Source organism: Cibotium barometz, chromosome 10 (genome assembly GCF_041138505.1).
Source record: "Cibotium barometz isolate CiBa-2024 chromosome 10, ASM4113850v1, whole genome shotgun sequence".
NCBI lineage: Eukaryota > Viridiplantae > Streptophyta > Polypodiopsida > Cyatheales > Cibotiaceae > Cibotium > Cibotium barometz.
The window spans coordinates 55701243-55719493 of NC_141055.1; the positions used below are offsets into that span (position 1 = coordinate 55701243).

The window sequence follows — 18251 nt, forward strand, 5'->3', positions numbered from 1 at the left end:
GAGCTCACTCCTGAGCTCACTAAAAAGCCAGGGTAATCTCTCTGAAGAGAAGTCAATGTCTCCCATGTAGCGTCCTCCTCAACACGATCCTTCCACTTGATCTTGTATTCCGTGATAAGCGTATGACGCAATCTTCGTTCACGAAATCCAAGAATCTTTTCAGGTTCGTGCGGAACAAATGTCATGTCCTGGACATCTATAATTTCTTGAGGAGTAACTAACTGATCTGCTCCACCCAGTACTTCCTTAAGTCTACTGACATGAAATACAGGATGAACTTTCACATGAGAAGGCAAATCCAATTCATATGCAACTGAACCAATCCGTCGAGTAACACGAAATGGTCCACAGTATCTAGGGGATAATTTCGGAGATCTACCTGTCCGTAAAGTCTCGGAATCTTTCGGAACTCGCAAATACACCATCGTTCCTTCAGAGAACTCTCTAGGTGAACGATGTCTATTAGAATAAAACCTGTCTCGGTCTTGAGCACTTCTAATAGATTCCTTTGCAACTTGTAACATTTCCTGCATATCTTGCAAAAAATTACGTGCTGCATCATGCTGAAGTCCTGAGAATCCTACTGTAACAGGTGATCTAGGTTGAAAACCATACATAAGCATGAAAGGACTAAACCCTGTACTCGTATGCTTAGTACTGTTATATGCAAATTCTAACATAGGAAGATAATCCTCCCATGAACTTTGTCTTTTGGATACATATGCTCGAAGCATATCTTCCAAAATCTGATTCGCTCTTTCAGTCTGGCCATCAGATTGAGGATGATTAGAGGAACTCAAATTCAAAGTTGTTTCCAACTCCTCAAAAACAAGTTTCCAAAAGTCACTCGTAAACTTAGAGTCCCTATCACTGACTATGTCCTGCGCTAACCCGTACAGTCTAAACAATTGCTCGATAAACTGCCGAGCTAATTGCGTAGCTGTAATAGTCTTCCGGGTCGGTAAAAATCTAGCCATCTTTGTCAAGCGATCTACCACAACCCAAATAGAATCGTGGCCTTGATGTGTTCTTGGCAATCCGGTAATAAAATCCATGGAAATACTTTCCCATTTATTACCTGGGATTTGCAAAGGATGCAACAACCCAGCCTGTCTAAAGCGTTCAGCTTTATTTGCCTGACAAATCTGACACTTGAGAACATAATCTTCTACATACCCTTTCATCTTCGGCCAATAAAAAGTGTGTTTAACTAATGATAGTGTCCTGTGTACCCCAGGGTGTCCAGCAGAAGGGGTGTCGTGACACTCCTTCAGAATCTTGGACCTAATGTCCGGGATCTGTGGTACACAAATTTTGTCATTACGGAATAGTAAACCATTCCGAATCATCCACTGACCTCCTGCAGCCTGAATGGTAGACTGCGCAGTCACCGAGTCTTGGTCAATCAATGAGCTCCCGTCCTGGATCTTCTGCCAAAATGGACCAAAATAACTATCAGTCCTGCAAAGCCCTCTCAATGACTGAAATAAGTCAGTAGAAATCTCGGTGAACGACAAAGTATTCACCTCTCTAATCCGACTAAGCGCATCTGCAATATTATTCATGGACCCTTTCCGATAACGGATTTCAAAATCAAAATCTTGCATTAACTCTGCCCAACGAGCTTTCCTGCCTCTCAAATCATCCGCATCACACACATACTTGATTGACTGATGATCAGTCAATACCACAAACTTGGAGCCATATAAATAATGTCTCCAAACCTTGAGAGCATGAATCACAGCATAAAGCTCCTTCTCAAGGGTTGGCCAACGAGATTGAGTGTCGTCTAGCTTTTTACTTTCAAAAGCAACCGGTCTACCATCTTGAAATAAAGCAGCCCCGATAGCATAGTCACTGGCATCAGTTTCAAGAACATAAGGCCGACTAGGATCAGGCAATGCCAAGATAGGTGCTTCCTTGACTTTATCTTTCAAAAGTCTGAAGGCCATATCCAAATCGTTATTCCAAGTGATAGACTGATTGGACTTACGTCCACGACCTTTCAATAAGTCGGTCATCGGTAGTGTGAGCTGAGAGTACTCCCGTACAGATTTTCGAAGAAAAACAACAAAACCGAGAAAAGAACGAAGTTGTTTCACTGTTCGTGGTATAGGCCAGTCCAAAACCTTTTGAACTCGGTCATAGTCAATGCTCAATCCATCTCTAGTGATCTTGTGTCCCAAGTAAATGATGTCGGTCATAAAGAACTCACATTTACTCAACTTAGCATATAGTCGATTATGTCTCAAAATAGATAAGACAATTGTGAGGTGTCTGACATGATCCTCAAGAGTACGGCTATATATCAAAATATCATCCAGGAACACCACCACAAATTTCCCCAAATGTTCACGAAAAAGATCGTTCATCATTTGCTGGAAAGTGGCTGGAGCATTGGTTAACCCAAAAGGTAATACGAGAAACTCGTAATGGCCATACCTAGTCCGAAAGGCGGTTCTTTCGACATGCCTTTCATGAATACGTATCTGGTGGTAGCCAGTACGTAAATCTATCTTCGTGAAATATTTCGCTCTTGCTAACCGGTCAATTAGGTCATCTGATCTAGGGAGAGGATAACGGTTCTTAATTGTCAGCTTGTTCAATCTTTTGTAATCTATACACATTCTCCAAGTATTGTCCTTCTTTCTCCTAAGCAACACAGGTGCACCCCAAGGTGATTTACTTGGACGGATCTGGCCCATCCTCAAATAATCTTCGAGTTGTTTAGCCAACTCATCTTCCTCAGCTTGGCTCATCCTATAAGGTGGAATACTCACAGGATGAGCACCAGGGATCAAGTCAATACGATGATCTACTGCCCGTTCAGGTGGTAAACCCGATGGCAGTTCCTTAGGAAATACATCTTGAAACGAATCAAGTATCTTCTGTAATTCTTTGCTTTCAAACACACTTAATTCATTCACATCCATGGAAGGGATGAGAAAAGAAGAAAGTGGAATCAAGACACAATGGAAAGCGGTGTACAAAGAAGAATTCATTATATTTCCAAAATCAATTGTATTTACAAGAGGTCCCTGAGAGGGATGAATACAATCACCTAAAATACTATACTTGGTGTCCCTATGCTGAAAAGAAAAAATATGACTAGACCAATCTATCTGGACATCAAGAGTCTTAAACCACTCAATCCCTAATAACAAGTCTACATTTTCCAGATGCATAACATAGCATTCCAGAGTATCTTTGTAGTCCTGAATCTGGATTGGAAGCATCTCGACCTTGCGATCCCAAACTTGTCTTCCCGCAGGTAGACGTACCTCATAGGTATGGTCGCTGAGTGTCGTATCAAGACTCAATTTTTGCACAAGTTTGTAATTAACAAAGTTATGCGAACTGCCAGGGTCTAATAGAATGTGAATTTTATGGCCATTCACTTCTCCATAAACTCGGAGAAGATCATGCATGCCAAATACCTTAAAATTGAACAGACAATCAGAACAAGTACTAGGGCGAGAAAGTACAGTAATTGACGTACCTGTCAAAGACAACTGGTTAGCTGCCTTTGGCTTGGGTCCTGCGTTTGACTTGGTACCCTTTTGCTTTGGGCACTCGTTACGCATATGTCCTTTTTCTTCGCAGATAAAACAACGTCCTTCTTTCTTGAGCTTTAAAGCCCTAAGGAGTCGTTTCTTCTTCGCTAGTGTCGAACTTGTATTCTTCGAAGGTTGGTCCGAAGACTTGCCTTCAGTCGTGTTAGCCATAGGTGCGGAGAACTTTCTTTTATGCTTGTTCCCCTGCTCGGTAACGGGTTTTGACTTGGAAGAGACCATCGTATCATCATAGATACGAGCTGAATGAATGGCCTCGTCCAAAGTTTTACATTTGTTATTTTTAACTTGTAATCGGTACGAGTCTGGTAAACCAGCTACGAAAAACCCCAAAAGAGTAGTGGGATCCATCTTTGTAGCTTTCATCTGCAAGTCACGAAACTTCTGGAGGTAGACCACATAAGTGAGGTGCTGCGAGGTCATGGTCAAAGCTGAAAACCGGGCAACAACATCGTAGTCATCCTCTTTCTTGAGGAATTCTTTCTTGAAAATATCTTCAAATTGTGCCCAAGTCGTTGGCTTTGGGTTCAATTCCTTCCACCAAAGGAAAGCTTTGCCGGACAGGAAACCTGCTGCTAACTGTATCTTCTTTCCATCATCATATGGATGAAACTGAAAGTGAACTTGCCACTTGTGTAGCCAAGTGTCCACGATCTCCTTGGTTCTCTGCTTTTGCTCGCCCCCGAACGGTTCCGGAGTAATATTGGGCCTAAAGCAGAAGCCAAGGTATCCATTCCCGAGAAAGTAGAGAGGGTAGTGGTCAATAGAGCGATGGAGTTCTGCAAAGCCTGCATCTGGGCTGCGATTTGTGTTTGACGTTCCGTCGAAGAAGCTTCAAGAGCTACTTTGAACTCTTGGAAATCTGATTTTGACACAAACTCGTCAAAAAGATCGGCATCAGTGCCTTCCGTAGCCGGCAAGCCTTCGCGTTCCACGAGGGGCTCCAACTCTGATTCTTGGGTCGATATCGTGAAGAGGGTACGCGGAGAGAAAATTCGATCTTTGCACAATGAAAGTGCGAACGAACTCGAGAGCTTGAGAGCTTGAGAACTCGAGAACTCGAGAACTCGAGAACTCGAGAACTCGAGAACTCGAGAGATGTGTGGCAAGAAGTCCACTTGAGGGGGTTTATAAAGGTTTCCCAAAAGCCAAAACTCGAAAAGCTAGGCTTAGCTTTTGCTTTAGCTTTTGTGTTTTTTTTTTCGTGGATAAATATATATATATATATATATATATATATATATATATATATATATATATATATATATATTAATATATATATATATGGATATATATATTCTCTTGTCTTAAAAAAAATAAAAACCTTGGAAACCTTAGAGAGGGGAGGACTTTTAAACCTTTTTTTTAAAAAAAGATTTAAACTCCCCTAAAAAAAAACAAAAGCGAAAGCACAAAAAAAGAATGCTTTCCTTGCGTTGTTTTTTTTTTCGCTTCCCTCCTAATCTACTGGCGTCACCCCGTCGGCCATCTCACATGGCGGCTGCTGGCGTCATCTGCTTTCTTGCGCCATCCTGCGCCTGCCGTCAGCTGCTGCTGGTAGCTGCGCTTCACGCCAGCCTGCACTCGCCACGAGTGCCATGGGTGCCCGCCTGCTGTGCGTGGCCTGGGCGCCTGCCGGCCTGGTCTGGGCGTCGCCTGGGATGGCTGCGCTAGCCTGGCTGCCTGGCGTAGGCGCTCCAGCGCTGCCTGGGCTGGCTGCGCAAGCTGCCTTGGCCGCCTGGCTGCGCAGGCCTAAGGTGCCTGCAGCCGCCTATAGCCTAACGCCAGCGACACCTGTCCCAGCCTGCCAGCGTGCAAATCCCGCCAACATGCCACCTTCTCAAACGCTGCTCTCCTTCGCTCACGTGCTCAAAAAAAGCAACGAAAATCAACATGCTTTTTCTTTCTTTTTTTCTGTTTTCTCTCATGCGACTGCACAACACGACTCCCCTTCTTTGCAAAGCAATCAACCCTTACTAATCCTACCATCTCCCATCATCAACATGGGTTTCTTTGATGAAGAAAAAACACATACAAATTCCGAAAACTGCAGTAAGCACAGAAAAAACAGCAAGCTTTTTTAACACATACCGTACTTCGACCTCTTCTTCTCTACCTACCGACTTGCTCGTTCACGAGGTATGCTCTGATACCACTGTCAAATCCCCACGGATCCCCTCGTGATCGATCTTGGTTCGAAACTCGAATCCTGCAAACAAACGAACAACAAACAACAAAGGGGGTGCAGGCCTGACTCACCTCCCAACCATGACAGCCGTGGGCGAACCCACAGTCTTGGCTGTCCCCATCGAGCCACGAGCTGAGCTAACTAGGTTGACGTACCGACCAATCTCCTCCTCGTGACGTCCCATACCGCCACGAAGCTGCCCTCGCGGGCCTCGAGACTGCTGCCGGCCTCGGCTGCATAAAGCAGGTGCACGTCTGCACTAGATCCAGGCTCCAAGACCATAGAGCTCTCACAAACTCGCGAGACTCTCTATATCAATAACTAACCTTGGCCACCCTTTTATAGGCTCTTGGCCGGTCATCGGGCGTCCACACTTGGCCGCCCGCCTGTCCATACTTGGGTGCCTGCCCGTTAGTATATCCCTAACTCAGCTTGTCAATCAGCCTGCCTAGTTCCAAGCTTCCCCAAGCCTCGAAACTAGTCTTGCATGCGTATAGCACACGGTAGATACCCACTGTGCACATGACAGATATATGCTTTGTATGAGTCTGTGAGACAGGCAGAGTCTGTCATCACCAGCCTGGATATTTCCCAGTCTGAAAGGGGTCTGGTGGACTCCAGGATGTTTAAATATTCGGAAAGTACAAGCTTTGGGAATGGGGGATTATCCTAGAATACAAAGGACCACACTCAGTTGCTATTTTTGGCCCGACTCCGATGGAAATTCTGTTTGCGTCATTACATCTGGAATTGAGGAGATACCAAGAGTTGGCAAAGTGCCTATGCCAGAATGTCTACCAATTGGGATATTTTTAGAGATAAAGTTTATGGAAGGACCCATCTCTTAGATTGGGACATGTGGCAAGAAAGTGAACCAAAGTGAGACAAGTGGCCTGACACTTGTTAGAAAGTGGATCAAAGTGAGACAAGTGGCCTCACACTTGTCACTTCAGCTATTGTATGGCTCTCCACTTGTCATTGTAGCCTTCTCTTGCCATTTTAGCTCATGGGAGGCCCAAATCTATAAATTGGAGCCCTCTCTCTTCATTAATGGAGGCTCTCTTGCTGCACACTAGCCTCTACCACCGTTACAGGCTGCCCTAATGATGACTACTCTCTTTCTCTCTCTCTTGAAGGCTGCCCATGAAGAATACCGACTGTTGGGTACTGTTTTGGAGGCTTCCATCGCGAAGAAATACTGAAGGCAAGGGTATTTAATCATTTATTATGATTTCTAGCCATTGTACTTGTTGTACCAACATTTGTACTTGCTGTACTTGCTGCACCAGTCCTTGTACTGGCTGTACCAGCTTTTGTACTTGTTGTACCACCCATTGTACCGGCTGTACCAGTTTCTGTACTTGCTGTACCAACCACTGTACCTATTGTACCAGCCCTTGCATTGGCTGTACCAGCTTCTGTACTTGCTATACCACACATTGTACCGGCTGTACCAGCTTCTGTACTTGCTGTACCAGCCACCGTACCGGCTGTACCAGCCACTGTACCTGCTGTACCGGCTGAATGGAGAGTTATACTTGTACCCTTTCTATTGCATGAAGACCTGTGGTTTTTGGGAAAGAATCAGTACCCACACGGAGGTATATGGATTATATTGTTGGCTCGGCATTTCTACAGCCTATGTTCTGGCTTGGTTGCCTCGTGTTGGGCTGTGTTATGGCATTCGTATATGGATAATCCGGCATCTCTCGTGGGGAGAGTAAGGTCCTCAAAGCTTGTACATGATATTATTCTCCTTGGGTAATAAAATACTCCAAGGGGGGGGTCGGCCCATTCCGGCCTCTATGCCGTGTGCAAGCTCCATTTTCAGCATTTGTGGATGTTTTGTCCAGCTTTTATGTTTTATGCAAAGTGATGATGGATATGTGTTAAGGTTGTGGCCATGTTTAAGTGTTTTAATATGCATTGATGGTATCAACAAGTGTGACAAAGGCCCTAGTCCCCTGGGCACCCGCCGCGAGTTTCAAAGTCCGAGCTCCAGGCGGACTATCTGATAGGGTGACCAGCACGATAGGGGTGGAGCAGGGATGCCCACTATCGCCCACCCTCTTTGGACTGTACATTGATGCGTAGTACATTGATGCGATCTCTGATTATGTAGACAGATTGGGAGGCCCAGGGGCATGCCTGGCAGGGGTGTTGATACCCATCTTGTTATATGCTGATGATATTGTTCTAATCTCAGACTCTCTGGAGGGATTACAGAGACACTTGGATGCATTACAGGCTTTCTGTGCGGATAGAGATTTGACAGTGAACCTTGGGAAAACCAAGGTTATGGTATTTAACACCACACAGGCATGGGTGACGAGATCAGAGCCTCAATTCACGTTTCGAGGGGAGCCGGTAGAGTAGCAGACAGGAGGCCGAGCCATGATGTACCTGGACAGAGGACCCTGACAGATTTCTTCGGCACCAACACCAGCAACCCAGCCCACACCTCTCCTGATACCTCCTCCATTGGGCCATCAGGGCACCGACCACGCTCCCAGGGAGTCACCACTGATAGAGCAGTTATCTTATGTCGTGCTCGTCGGCCACGCCCACCAGGATCTTGACCACGGCATTTTCACCATCGCCAGATCAGAGCCATTATTGCTCGGCATCGGAGGCGCCTACCTCGCTTCTATGACCTCTCCATTCTAGACAGCCCCATGGCGGAGATACTTGATCTAAGGAGAGGGCAACACTTCAACTGATCAGCATACATGGATCTACCTGATATACATTTTTTCAGTATTTTTCAGTATTTTCTACTCAGTATCATCTTGGAGTCTTACAGTTTCTGTTCTTATAATTGTAGGACAATCAGTTTATTGTACTTTTTAGTCTCATTTATTTTTTCTCTTTGATGAGACACCAACTTCAGATGTATTCTCAGTTTTGTAATCATAGGCCACTATGGCCTCTTAGAGACGTTAATATATCATTTCATTTCATTTCTCTCTCTCTCTCTTTTATACACATCTTCTCCTATGTTGTGCGTTATATTTGTCATGATTGATTGCTGAATTATGAGCATTGATGACATGATGTCAAATCCCCGAGGGTCTCCTCGTAGAGCAATCCTGCAATGAGACTCGAAACGTGCAAAACAAAGCCACAAAACGTGAAGGGGGTGAAGGCCTTACTCACCACCCAACCATGACAGCTGTGGGCAAAACCCACAAGACTTGGCTGTCCCCACAGAGCCACGAGCTGAGCTAAGTAGCAAGACGCACCGACCAATCTCTACTCCATGATGTCACATACGCCATGGAGCTACCCTCGAGATTGCTGTCGGCGTCGGTTGCATGAAGGAGGTGCACATCTGCACTAGATCCAAGCTTCTGACCACAGAGCTCTCGCAAAGACTCACGAGACTCTAACCAACTGAGTGACCTTGGCCACCCTTTTATAGGCTCTTGGCCGGTCACCGAGCGTCCACACTTGGGTGCCCTCCCGTCAGGGCGACCCACTTGGGCGCCCGCCTGCCAGTCCATTCCTAGCCCAGCTCGCCAATCAACCTGTCTAGCTCCAAGCTACCCCAAGCCTCAAAGCTAGTCTTGTGTGCGTGCTGCACACGGTAGATACACTCTGTGCACATGACATACTTCCCTTCCTCTAAGAGCTCACTCCTAAGCTCAGTAAAAACTCAGGGTAATCCCTCTGAAAGGTAGTCAATGTCTCCCATGTAGTGTCGTCCTCAACACGATCCTTCCACGTGATCTTGTATTCTGTGAGTAGCGTATGCCGCAATCGTCTTTCACGAAATCCAAGAATCTTTTCCGGTTCGTGTGGCACAAATGTCATATCCTCGACATCCATGATTTCTTGAGGAGTAACTAGCTGATTTACTCCACCCAGTACTTCCTCAAGTCTACTGACATGAAATATAGGATGAACTTTCACATGAGAAGGCAAGTCCAATTCATATGCAACTGAACCAATCCAGCATGTACTCCAAAATGGTCCACAATATCCAGGGGATCATTTCGGAGATCGGCCTGTTCGTAACGTCTCGGAATCTTTCGGAACTCGCAAATACACCATCGTTCCTTCAGAGAACTCTCTTGGTAAACGATGTCTATTAGAATAAAATCTGTCTCTGTCTTCAACGCTTCTAATAGATTCCTTCACAACTTGTAACATTTCTTTCTTGCAAAAAAGTATGCGCTGCATCATGCTGAAGTCTTGAAAATCCCATGGTAATAGGTGATCCAGGTTGAAATCCGTACATAAGCATAGAAGGACTAAAACCTGTACTCGTATGCTTAGTTCTGTTGTATGCAAATTCTAACATAAGAAGATAATCCTTCCATGAACCTTATCTTTTGGAGACATATACACGAAGCATGTCCTCCAAAGTCTAATTCACCCTTTCAGTCTAGCCATCAGATTGAGGATGATCTGAGGAACTCAGATTCAAAGTTGTTTCCAACTTCTTAAAAACAAGCCTCTAGAAGTCACTTGTGAACTTAGAGTCCCTATCACCGACTATGTCTTGCAGTAAACCGTACAGTCTAAACAATTGCTCGATAAACTGCCTTGCTAATTGCGCAGCCTTAACAGTCTACTGTATAGGTAAAAATCTATCCATCTTTGTCAAGCGGTCCACCACAACCCAATTAGAATCGTGGCCTTGACGTGTTCTTGGCAATCCGGTAATAAAATCCATGGAAATACTTTCCCACTTATTACTTGGGATTTGCAAAGGATGTAACATCCCAGTCTGCCTAAAGTGTTCAGTTTTATTTGCTTGACAAAAATACTTGACACTTGAGGACGTAATCTTCTACATACCCTTTCATCTTTGGCCAATAGAAAGTGTGTCTCACTAAAGCTAAAGTCTTGTGTACCCTGGGGTGTCCAGCAAAAGGGGCGTCGTGACACTCCTTAAGAATCTTGGACCTAATGTCCAGGACCTGTGGTACACAAATTTTGTCATTACGGAACAGTAAACCATTTTGAATCATCCATTGGCCTTCGGCAGCGTGAATCGTAGGCTACTCAGTCATCGAGTCTTGGTCAATCAATGAGCTCCCGTCTTGGATCCTCTGTCAATATGGACCAAAATAACTATCAGTCTTGCAAAGCTCTCTCAATGACTGAAATAAGTTAGTAGAAATCTTGGTGAACGACAAAGTATTCACCTCTTTGATCCGACTAAGCGCATTTGCTACACTATTCATGGACCCCTTCGATAGCGTATTTCAAAATCAAAATCTTGCATTAACTCTATTCATCTAGCTTTTCGTCCTCTCAAATCATCCGCATCACACACATACTTGATTGACTAATGATCAGTCAATACCACAAACTTGGAGCCATATAAATAATGCCTCCAAACCATAACTGATGATCAATCAATACCACAAACTTGGAGCCATATAAATAATGCCTCCAAACCATAACTGATGATCAATAAATACCACAAACTTGGAGCCATATAAATAATGCCTCCAAACCTTGAGAGTGTAAATGATAGCATAAAGCTTCTTCTCAAGGGTTGGCCAGCGAGATTGAGTGTCGTCCAGCTTTCGACTCCCGAAAGCAACAGGTCTACCATCTTGGAATAGAGCAGCCCCGATTGCATAGTCACTTGCGTGAATCTTGAGAACATAAGGCCGACTAGGATCAGGTAGTGCTAAGGTAGGGGCTTCCTTGACTTTATCTTCAAAAGTCTGAAGGCCATATCCACATCGTTATTCCAAGGGATAGGTTGATTCAACTTACGTCCATGACCTTTCAACAAGTCGGTCATCGGTAGTGTGAGCTGAGAGTACTTCCGCACAAATTTCCGAAGAAAAACAACAAAATCGAGAAAAGAACGAAGTTGTCTCACCACCTGCGGTATCGGCCAAGCCAAAACCTTCTGGACTCGGTCATATGCTTAACCCATCTCGTGTGATCTTGTGTTCCAAGTAAATGATTCTGTCATAAAAAAGCTCACATTTACTACATTTAGCATATAGTCGATTCTGTCTTAAAACAGTCGAGACAATCGTGAGGTGTCTAACATGATCCTCGAGAGTTCGACTGTAGACTAAAATATCGTTCAAGAACACAACCACGAACTTCCCCAAATGTTCACGAAAAAGATCGTTCATCATTTGCTGGAAAGTGGCTGGAGCATTGGTCAACCCAAAAGGTAATACTCGTAATGTCCATACCTAGTCCGAAAGGCGGTTCTTTCAACGTGCCTTTCATGAATACGTATCTGGTGGTAGCCAGCACGTAAATCGATCTTTGTGAAATACTTCACTCCGACTAAACGGTCAATCAGGTCATCTGATCTAGGGAGAGGATACGGTTCTTGACTGTCACTTTGTTCAGTCTCTTGTAATCGACACACATTTGCTAGGTGTTATCCTTCTTTCTTCTAAGTAACACGGGCACACCCCAAGGTGATTTACTTGGATGGATCTCGCCCGTCCTCAAATAATCAATGAGTTGTTTGGCCAACTCATCTTCCTCAGTCTGGCTAATCCTATAAGGCGGAATCTAACAGGTTGAGCACCAGGGACTAGATCAATACGATGATCCACTGTCCTTTCAAGTGGTAAGCCCGATGGCAACTCCTTAGGAAATACATCTTGAAACGAGTCAAGGAACTTCTTTAATTCTTTGCTTTCAAACACACTTAATTCATTGACATCCATAGTAGGTATGAGAAATGAAGAAAGTGGAATCAAGACACAATGGAAAGCAATATACAAAGAAGAATTCATTATATTTCCAAAATCAATGGTATTTACAAGAGGTCCCTGAGAGGGATGTATACAATCACCTAGGATACAATACTAGGTGTTCCTATGTTCAAAAGAAAAAGAATGACTAGACCAATCTATCTGGACCTTAAGAGTCTTAAACCACTCAATCCCTACTAGAAAGTCTACATGCTCTAGGTGCATAACATAGCACTCCAAAATATCTATGTAGTCCTGAATCCGGATGGATAGCTTCTCCACCTTTCGATCCCATACTTGCCGACCTGCAGGTAGGCATACCTAGGCATACCTCGTAGGTATGATCGCTAGGCGTCGTGTCCAGACCCAATTTCTGTACAAGTTTGTAATTAACAAAGTTGTGTGAGCTTCGAGGATCCAAAAGAATGTGGATTCTATGGCCATTTACTTCTCTATAAACTCGGAGAAGATTGTGCAAGCCAAAAACCAAGTTGAATAGACAATTAGAACATGAACTAGGGCGAGAAAGTACAGTGACTGAAGTACTTGTCAAAGACAAGTGGTTGGCTGCCTTCGTCTTGGGTCCTACGTTGTTCTTAGCACCCGTCTTCTTCGGACACTCGTTATGCATGTGCTCTTTTTCTTTGCAGATGAAGCAACGTCTCTCCTCCTTGAGCTTCAAAGCCTTGAGGAGACGGTTTTTCTTCACTGAAGTCTAGTTAGAATTCTTCGAAGGTTGGTCCAAAGACTTTCCTTCCGTCGTGCTAGTCATTGGCGTGCGGAGAACTTTCTTTTGTGCTTCTTCCCCTGCTCGGTTACGGGCTTGGTTTTGGAAGAGACCATCGTATCATCATAAATATGTGCAAAGTGAATGGCCTCGTCCAAAATTTTACACTTGTTATTCTTGACCTGTAAACGGTACGAGTCGGGTAATCTTGCTACGAAGAAACCCAAAAGAGTTGTAGAATCCATCTTTGTAACTTTCAACTGCAAGTCTCAAAATTTCTAGAGGTAGACCTCATAAGTGAGGTTCTGCGAGGTCATGGTCAAATTGGCAAACTAAGCAACTATGTCGTAGTCATCCTCCTCCAGGAATTCCTTCTTGAAAAGTTCTTCAAACTGGCCCCAAGTTGTTGGTTTAGGTTTGAGTTCTTTCCACCAGAGCAAAGCCTTGCCCAAGAGGAAACTTGCTCCCAACTGAATCTTTTTGTCATCGCCATATGGATGAAACTGGAAGTGGGCCTGCCACTTATGTAGCCACGTGTCCACAATCTCCTTGGTACGCTGCTTTTGCTCGCCCCCAAACTGCTCCAGAGTGACGTTGGGGCCTAAAGCAGACGCCAAGGTATCCATGCCCGAGAGTAGCCAAGGTAGTAAGACTTGGTTGTCCCCACCACCGAGCTGAGCTAACTAGCAAGATGCACCGACCAATCTCTACTCCATGATGTCCCATACCGCCACGGAGCTACTTTCTAGATGAGGCAGACAAGTTGGATGGTGGTAACTTTCAGTCATGGAAATTGCAGGTTACTTCTATTCTCAGGGAGTATGGTTTGATGGAGTTTCTCTCGTACAAGAATCAGTGCATGCCGGACCTTGCCTCTGCGGAGGATGTGTGTCGGTGGAGAAAGACTGACGGACAGATCTATGGCTTTCTCCTCGTGAATTGTCAGGATTCGGTTCTTTGACACTTCATCTATGCTCCTGATGATGCTTCTACTTTCTATGTGTGGCAGTTGCTTTGTGACTTGTATGGTGACGCTAGTGATCGGCAGATGGTTTCTACTTCTGGGTGCTATGCAGCCAGTGATCTTATGGATACTTTTTTTGGAGATGTTCTTGCAGCGAAGGATAGTGGGCCAGTTTTGCTCACTGAGGAGTTTGTTTCTCTTGTTGCCTTGCCTTCAGTTTTTGTGCATACTTCTCCTTGCCAGGATGATATCTTTGGTCATGTTTTTGAGGAAGACAGTGGGCTATCTTTGCTCACAGCTTTTGAGGGGGGTTTGTCTCCTATTGCTTCGCCTTCGACTCTTTCTTCGTCAAGCAGTGACCAGGATGTGTTGCTGGTCCCTTTGCCTTCTATGGAGGAGCCTGCTTCTACGCTATGTGATGCTATTAAGGAGGCTACTACTACTTTAGTTACCACTACTATGAATGTTCCTATTTCCCTTACTTTGTGTGAGGATTCTGGATTGTGGTCAGGTGTGTCTGTGACCGTGCCTGGGACACAGTGGTACTTCCAAGGCTTGAAGGATTGGGATTTGGATTTGGTTGGGCTTGTGGAGTCCCAACATCAGTTTTCAGAGGGGGCAGTTGAGTTCTTACATCTGGTGATGCCGACCTTCGAGGAGGATGCTATTGTACTGCATTTGGCTACTCTTGGTACAGAGTTGGAGCAGCTGGACTCTATTTCTTTTGAGGGTATTATCTTCTTGGAGCTACAGGCTTACAGTTGGGTTTGGCATCGATATTTGAAGCAACACGTCGCAACCTACATGGTTGTTTTCTTCTAGAGGATCAGAGTACTTGGAAGCTTGTTCTATTGCTTTTGTAGGTGAGTTGTTGTGGATTTTGCTTGTGGAGCTTTCCTGGTACCTGTTGTTGCTGCATTCTTTTGTCTTTGATAGAGGACGACTTCTTCGGCTTCTCGGAATATGTTCAGCATCTAGTGCTGCGAGGGGGTGTTAGCACATTTATCCCCAGTTTCTGCCCATTTCTGGTGTCCTTTTGGTCCCTTTTGCATGGCCCTTGATTGTGGGCTGGCCACCCTTATTTTATATATTTTTCTAGGATTTTTCCAAGCCTGGATGCCTTTTTCCCAGTCAGCCAGCTTCTGTTGTCCAGTCGGCCAGCTTCTGTAGTTCCAGTTGGCTAGCACTCCCCACCTATAAATAGGTGGGCTGGCCTCTCACTTTTGTATCTTGCCTAGTCTATCTTTTGCTCCCTCACTTATGAGATTGCTTGTGTCTCTTGCTTGGGACTGTATTGCCTCAGTATATTCAGCATAGTTGCTCTCTCTCTCTCTCTCTCTCTCTCTCTCTCTATTCAGCACACACTAGTGCTCTTTTGTTTCCGCTCTGTGCACTCTTTCACTTTGGGGAGCAAGAGCGGGGTATCTGCTGCAACCTTACCTCCCTTCACCGTCTCTTGGAGCAGACCTTGGAGAGCCCATGGGTAGTAGGCGCCCAAATGGAGACAGCTTGCACTGCCTTAGTGGCCTTGGAGCAATGGATCTAGTATCAATATCATGCAAGAGCTTCCTTTTGGACCTCTAGGTAGGGGATCAGGGCACTAGAGATTTCTTTGTTGCCTTGGGCCCCCACTTTCGTCACGAGGGGGCGTGCCCTCCGGAGGCCGGATGGTTCCATAGCCTTGGAGCCTCAACATCTTAGGCAGGTGGATTCCCCGTATCACAACTCTCTTCTCATGGATTACCGTGGCTCTTCGCACAGGAAGGAGGCTTCTGAGAGAGCACAACCATGTGTTTCAGACCCCCGCGAGTGCAATTTGTACTTCTATTTTTTAGCAGAGGAGCTAGCGGCTGCACTTCAGGCACCAACTTAGGCATTAAAGAATGCATGTTGCGTAGCTCACCCTCTCCCCTCTTTAGGAAATGTCTGAGATTTGTAGGAAATGTTTAGAAAGCGTTTCGGAAATGTACATTAGGAAACACACAGTAACAATGGTCTTGCCGGTCTGGCCGCCCAAAACACTACCAAAATCCTTGCAAAACAGGTCGGCCAGCACTGTACATAGTTGCATTCCGTACTCGTACTAATCCGTTACGTACTTTCAATACATACCGTACCGGTACCATGCTTTCCGTAGCCGTACGAGAGGCGATCCAAAGCACCAGCATGATCAAACATGTATGATGTCATATTATTTTGTGCCGGCCATATGGCTATTGGCATTTGTACAAGGATTCTAGATTTAGCAGGACTTCATGTTGTATGCTGGCAGCTCATTTGACATTTATAGAGCATAGATGTTTGAATTTCAATTGTTTTTTGTGCAATTCTGTGTACTATTGTTGCTAAATTATGAATGGTTTATAATATATATATATATATTTTATTATATATACATTATTTTAAAAAAGTGAATGTACTTAAAGTACTTATCCCAATGCGTACCTTACATACCTGAATGCATATCGTACTGTACCGCAGACACAACCACTATGGCACTGTAGGGGTCATAGGTGTATCACATTGAGAGACATGTCTTCCATGTATTTGGATCTAAAATGTGTGTTTTGGATAGTCATCAAGAGTGAGGATATGTGCTCGGCTCAAATTCTTGTGGTGTTTTCTTGTGAATAGGGAGGCTCAATCAGGAGGTTCCATGACAAAAGAACAAGCGGAGAGTTTCTTAAACATATCGACAAACTTTGTCAATGTTTGTTCAGTGGATCAAATTCGACTTGCTCCGGAAAAGTGTAGGTTCTCAACGCAATGTGCATGTTGTATATTAGGGGTTTGTGCTACAAGTTGATGATGGTTACATTTTCAAGTTAAACAAAGGTTTTATTGTCTCTCTTGTCTTTTTTTAATGGTGAGCTAAAAGGGCCTATAGATCTTGCAATTTTCCCAACCTCTTCCTTCTGAAACACATTTTGATATGAGGTGTGGTTGTGGCAGTCAATGTATTGTGCAGGAGGCTGAAGGAGTATGCTTTGCAGCTGCATGCACCAATGCGAGTAGTCCTTCCATTACAGACAGCTATTAAGAAGCTTCAGTCATCCCCGCAATACTTGACTGCTGTTCATGCAGAATTTTACTTGGTTTGCCTGCTGACTAAGTGCTACAAGTCAGCATTGAGTATACTGGAAGAACAGATTTTTGAAATCGACCCAAAGAAAACTGGTCTTACTCCAAGGGACTTTATGTTGTACTGCTATTATGGGTTAGAACTTTTACTGGCTTTTTAGTTTTGCATGCTATGAAGCAAGCAGTTTGTTCTGGATACCAATTTTGACTCACATTCAGCTGCCTTCACAGGGGGATGCTATACATTGGCCTGAAGCAGTTTGGCAAGGCGTTGGAATGCTTCCAGCATGTAATGTGCTTCCCACTTGTGTCTGCAATTTGGATTATGTTTCTTGTCAGAAGAAAGTGCATGCTGCACATTTTGTACAAAATCCCCGTCTTGCTTTTTCCAAGTTCTCTGTGAACTGTACCTGTATTTTTCTTTCTTTACACTTTCCAACAGCTGTGCTGCTCCACTTCAAGTAGCAAACACATTTGTCTCTCTCTCTCTCTCTCTCTCCCTCTCTCCCTCTCGCTCTCATTTCAATAGAATATTTGTATTCCATGCTTAAAGTTTCTCTTGGGTAGAGTCTTAATGTGCCCCGTACATGTGAAGTAAGGAGGAGCAAGGAAAGGTGTGGGCTTGCCCCTACTCTCTTCTCCACTAGGCTTGGTGTGTCACTAAGAGGGTTGAGGAGGAGCTCCCCTAAGCGTGCGGTCCAGGGCCTTGAGTGTTTTGGTGTGAGATTCGAGAGAGTTTTCCTTTGGAGCCTTTTCCATCACCTTGCCTCCCTCCTCCTTGTGTTTTGTGAGCTGGGGATCTAGGAGAGTGTTAGAGGCCACCCCTCTAGAATCCTCCCTCAACATGTAAAGTGGGATAACGCTAGAAAGCCTATATCATTATATCGTTCACTTGAGATATGCAATAGAATGGAGTGTTGACTTTTGTTTTTTCTCATCTATGCTGTCACAGCTACCTCTGGGCTCTTTCACTCCTTTTTTCTCATGAAGCGTTTCTAGCTTCTGTGCAGCTTCTTGCTGATCATGAGCT

General features: G+C 44.6%; 1 protein-coding gene across 1 annotated transcript in view; it reads left to right on the plus strand.

The window, feature by feature from the left end:
* Nucleotides 1–18251, plus strand: part of LOC147635071 (COP9 signalosome complex subunit 3-like) — a 54397-nt gene that overhangs the window by 7105 nt on the left and 29041 nt on the right. Inside the window, exons 2-4 of the mRNA XM_086804348.1 lie at nt 16775–16890; nt 17093–17357; nt 17453–17510. Coding sequence (XP_086660474.1) covers nt 16775–16890; nt 17093–17357; nt 17453–17510 — 439 coding nt within the window. The remainder of the gene's footprint in view (nt 1–16774; nt 16891–17092; nt 17358–17452; nt 17511–18251) is intronic.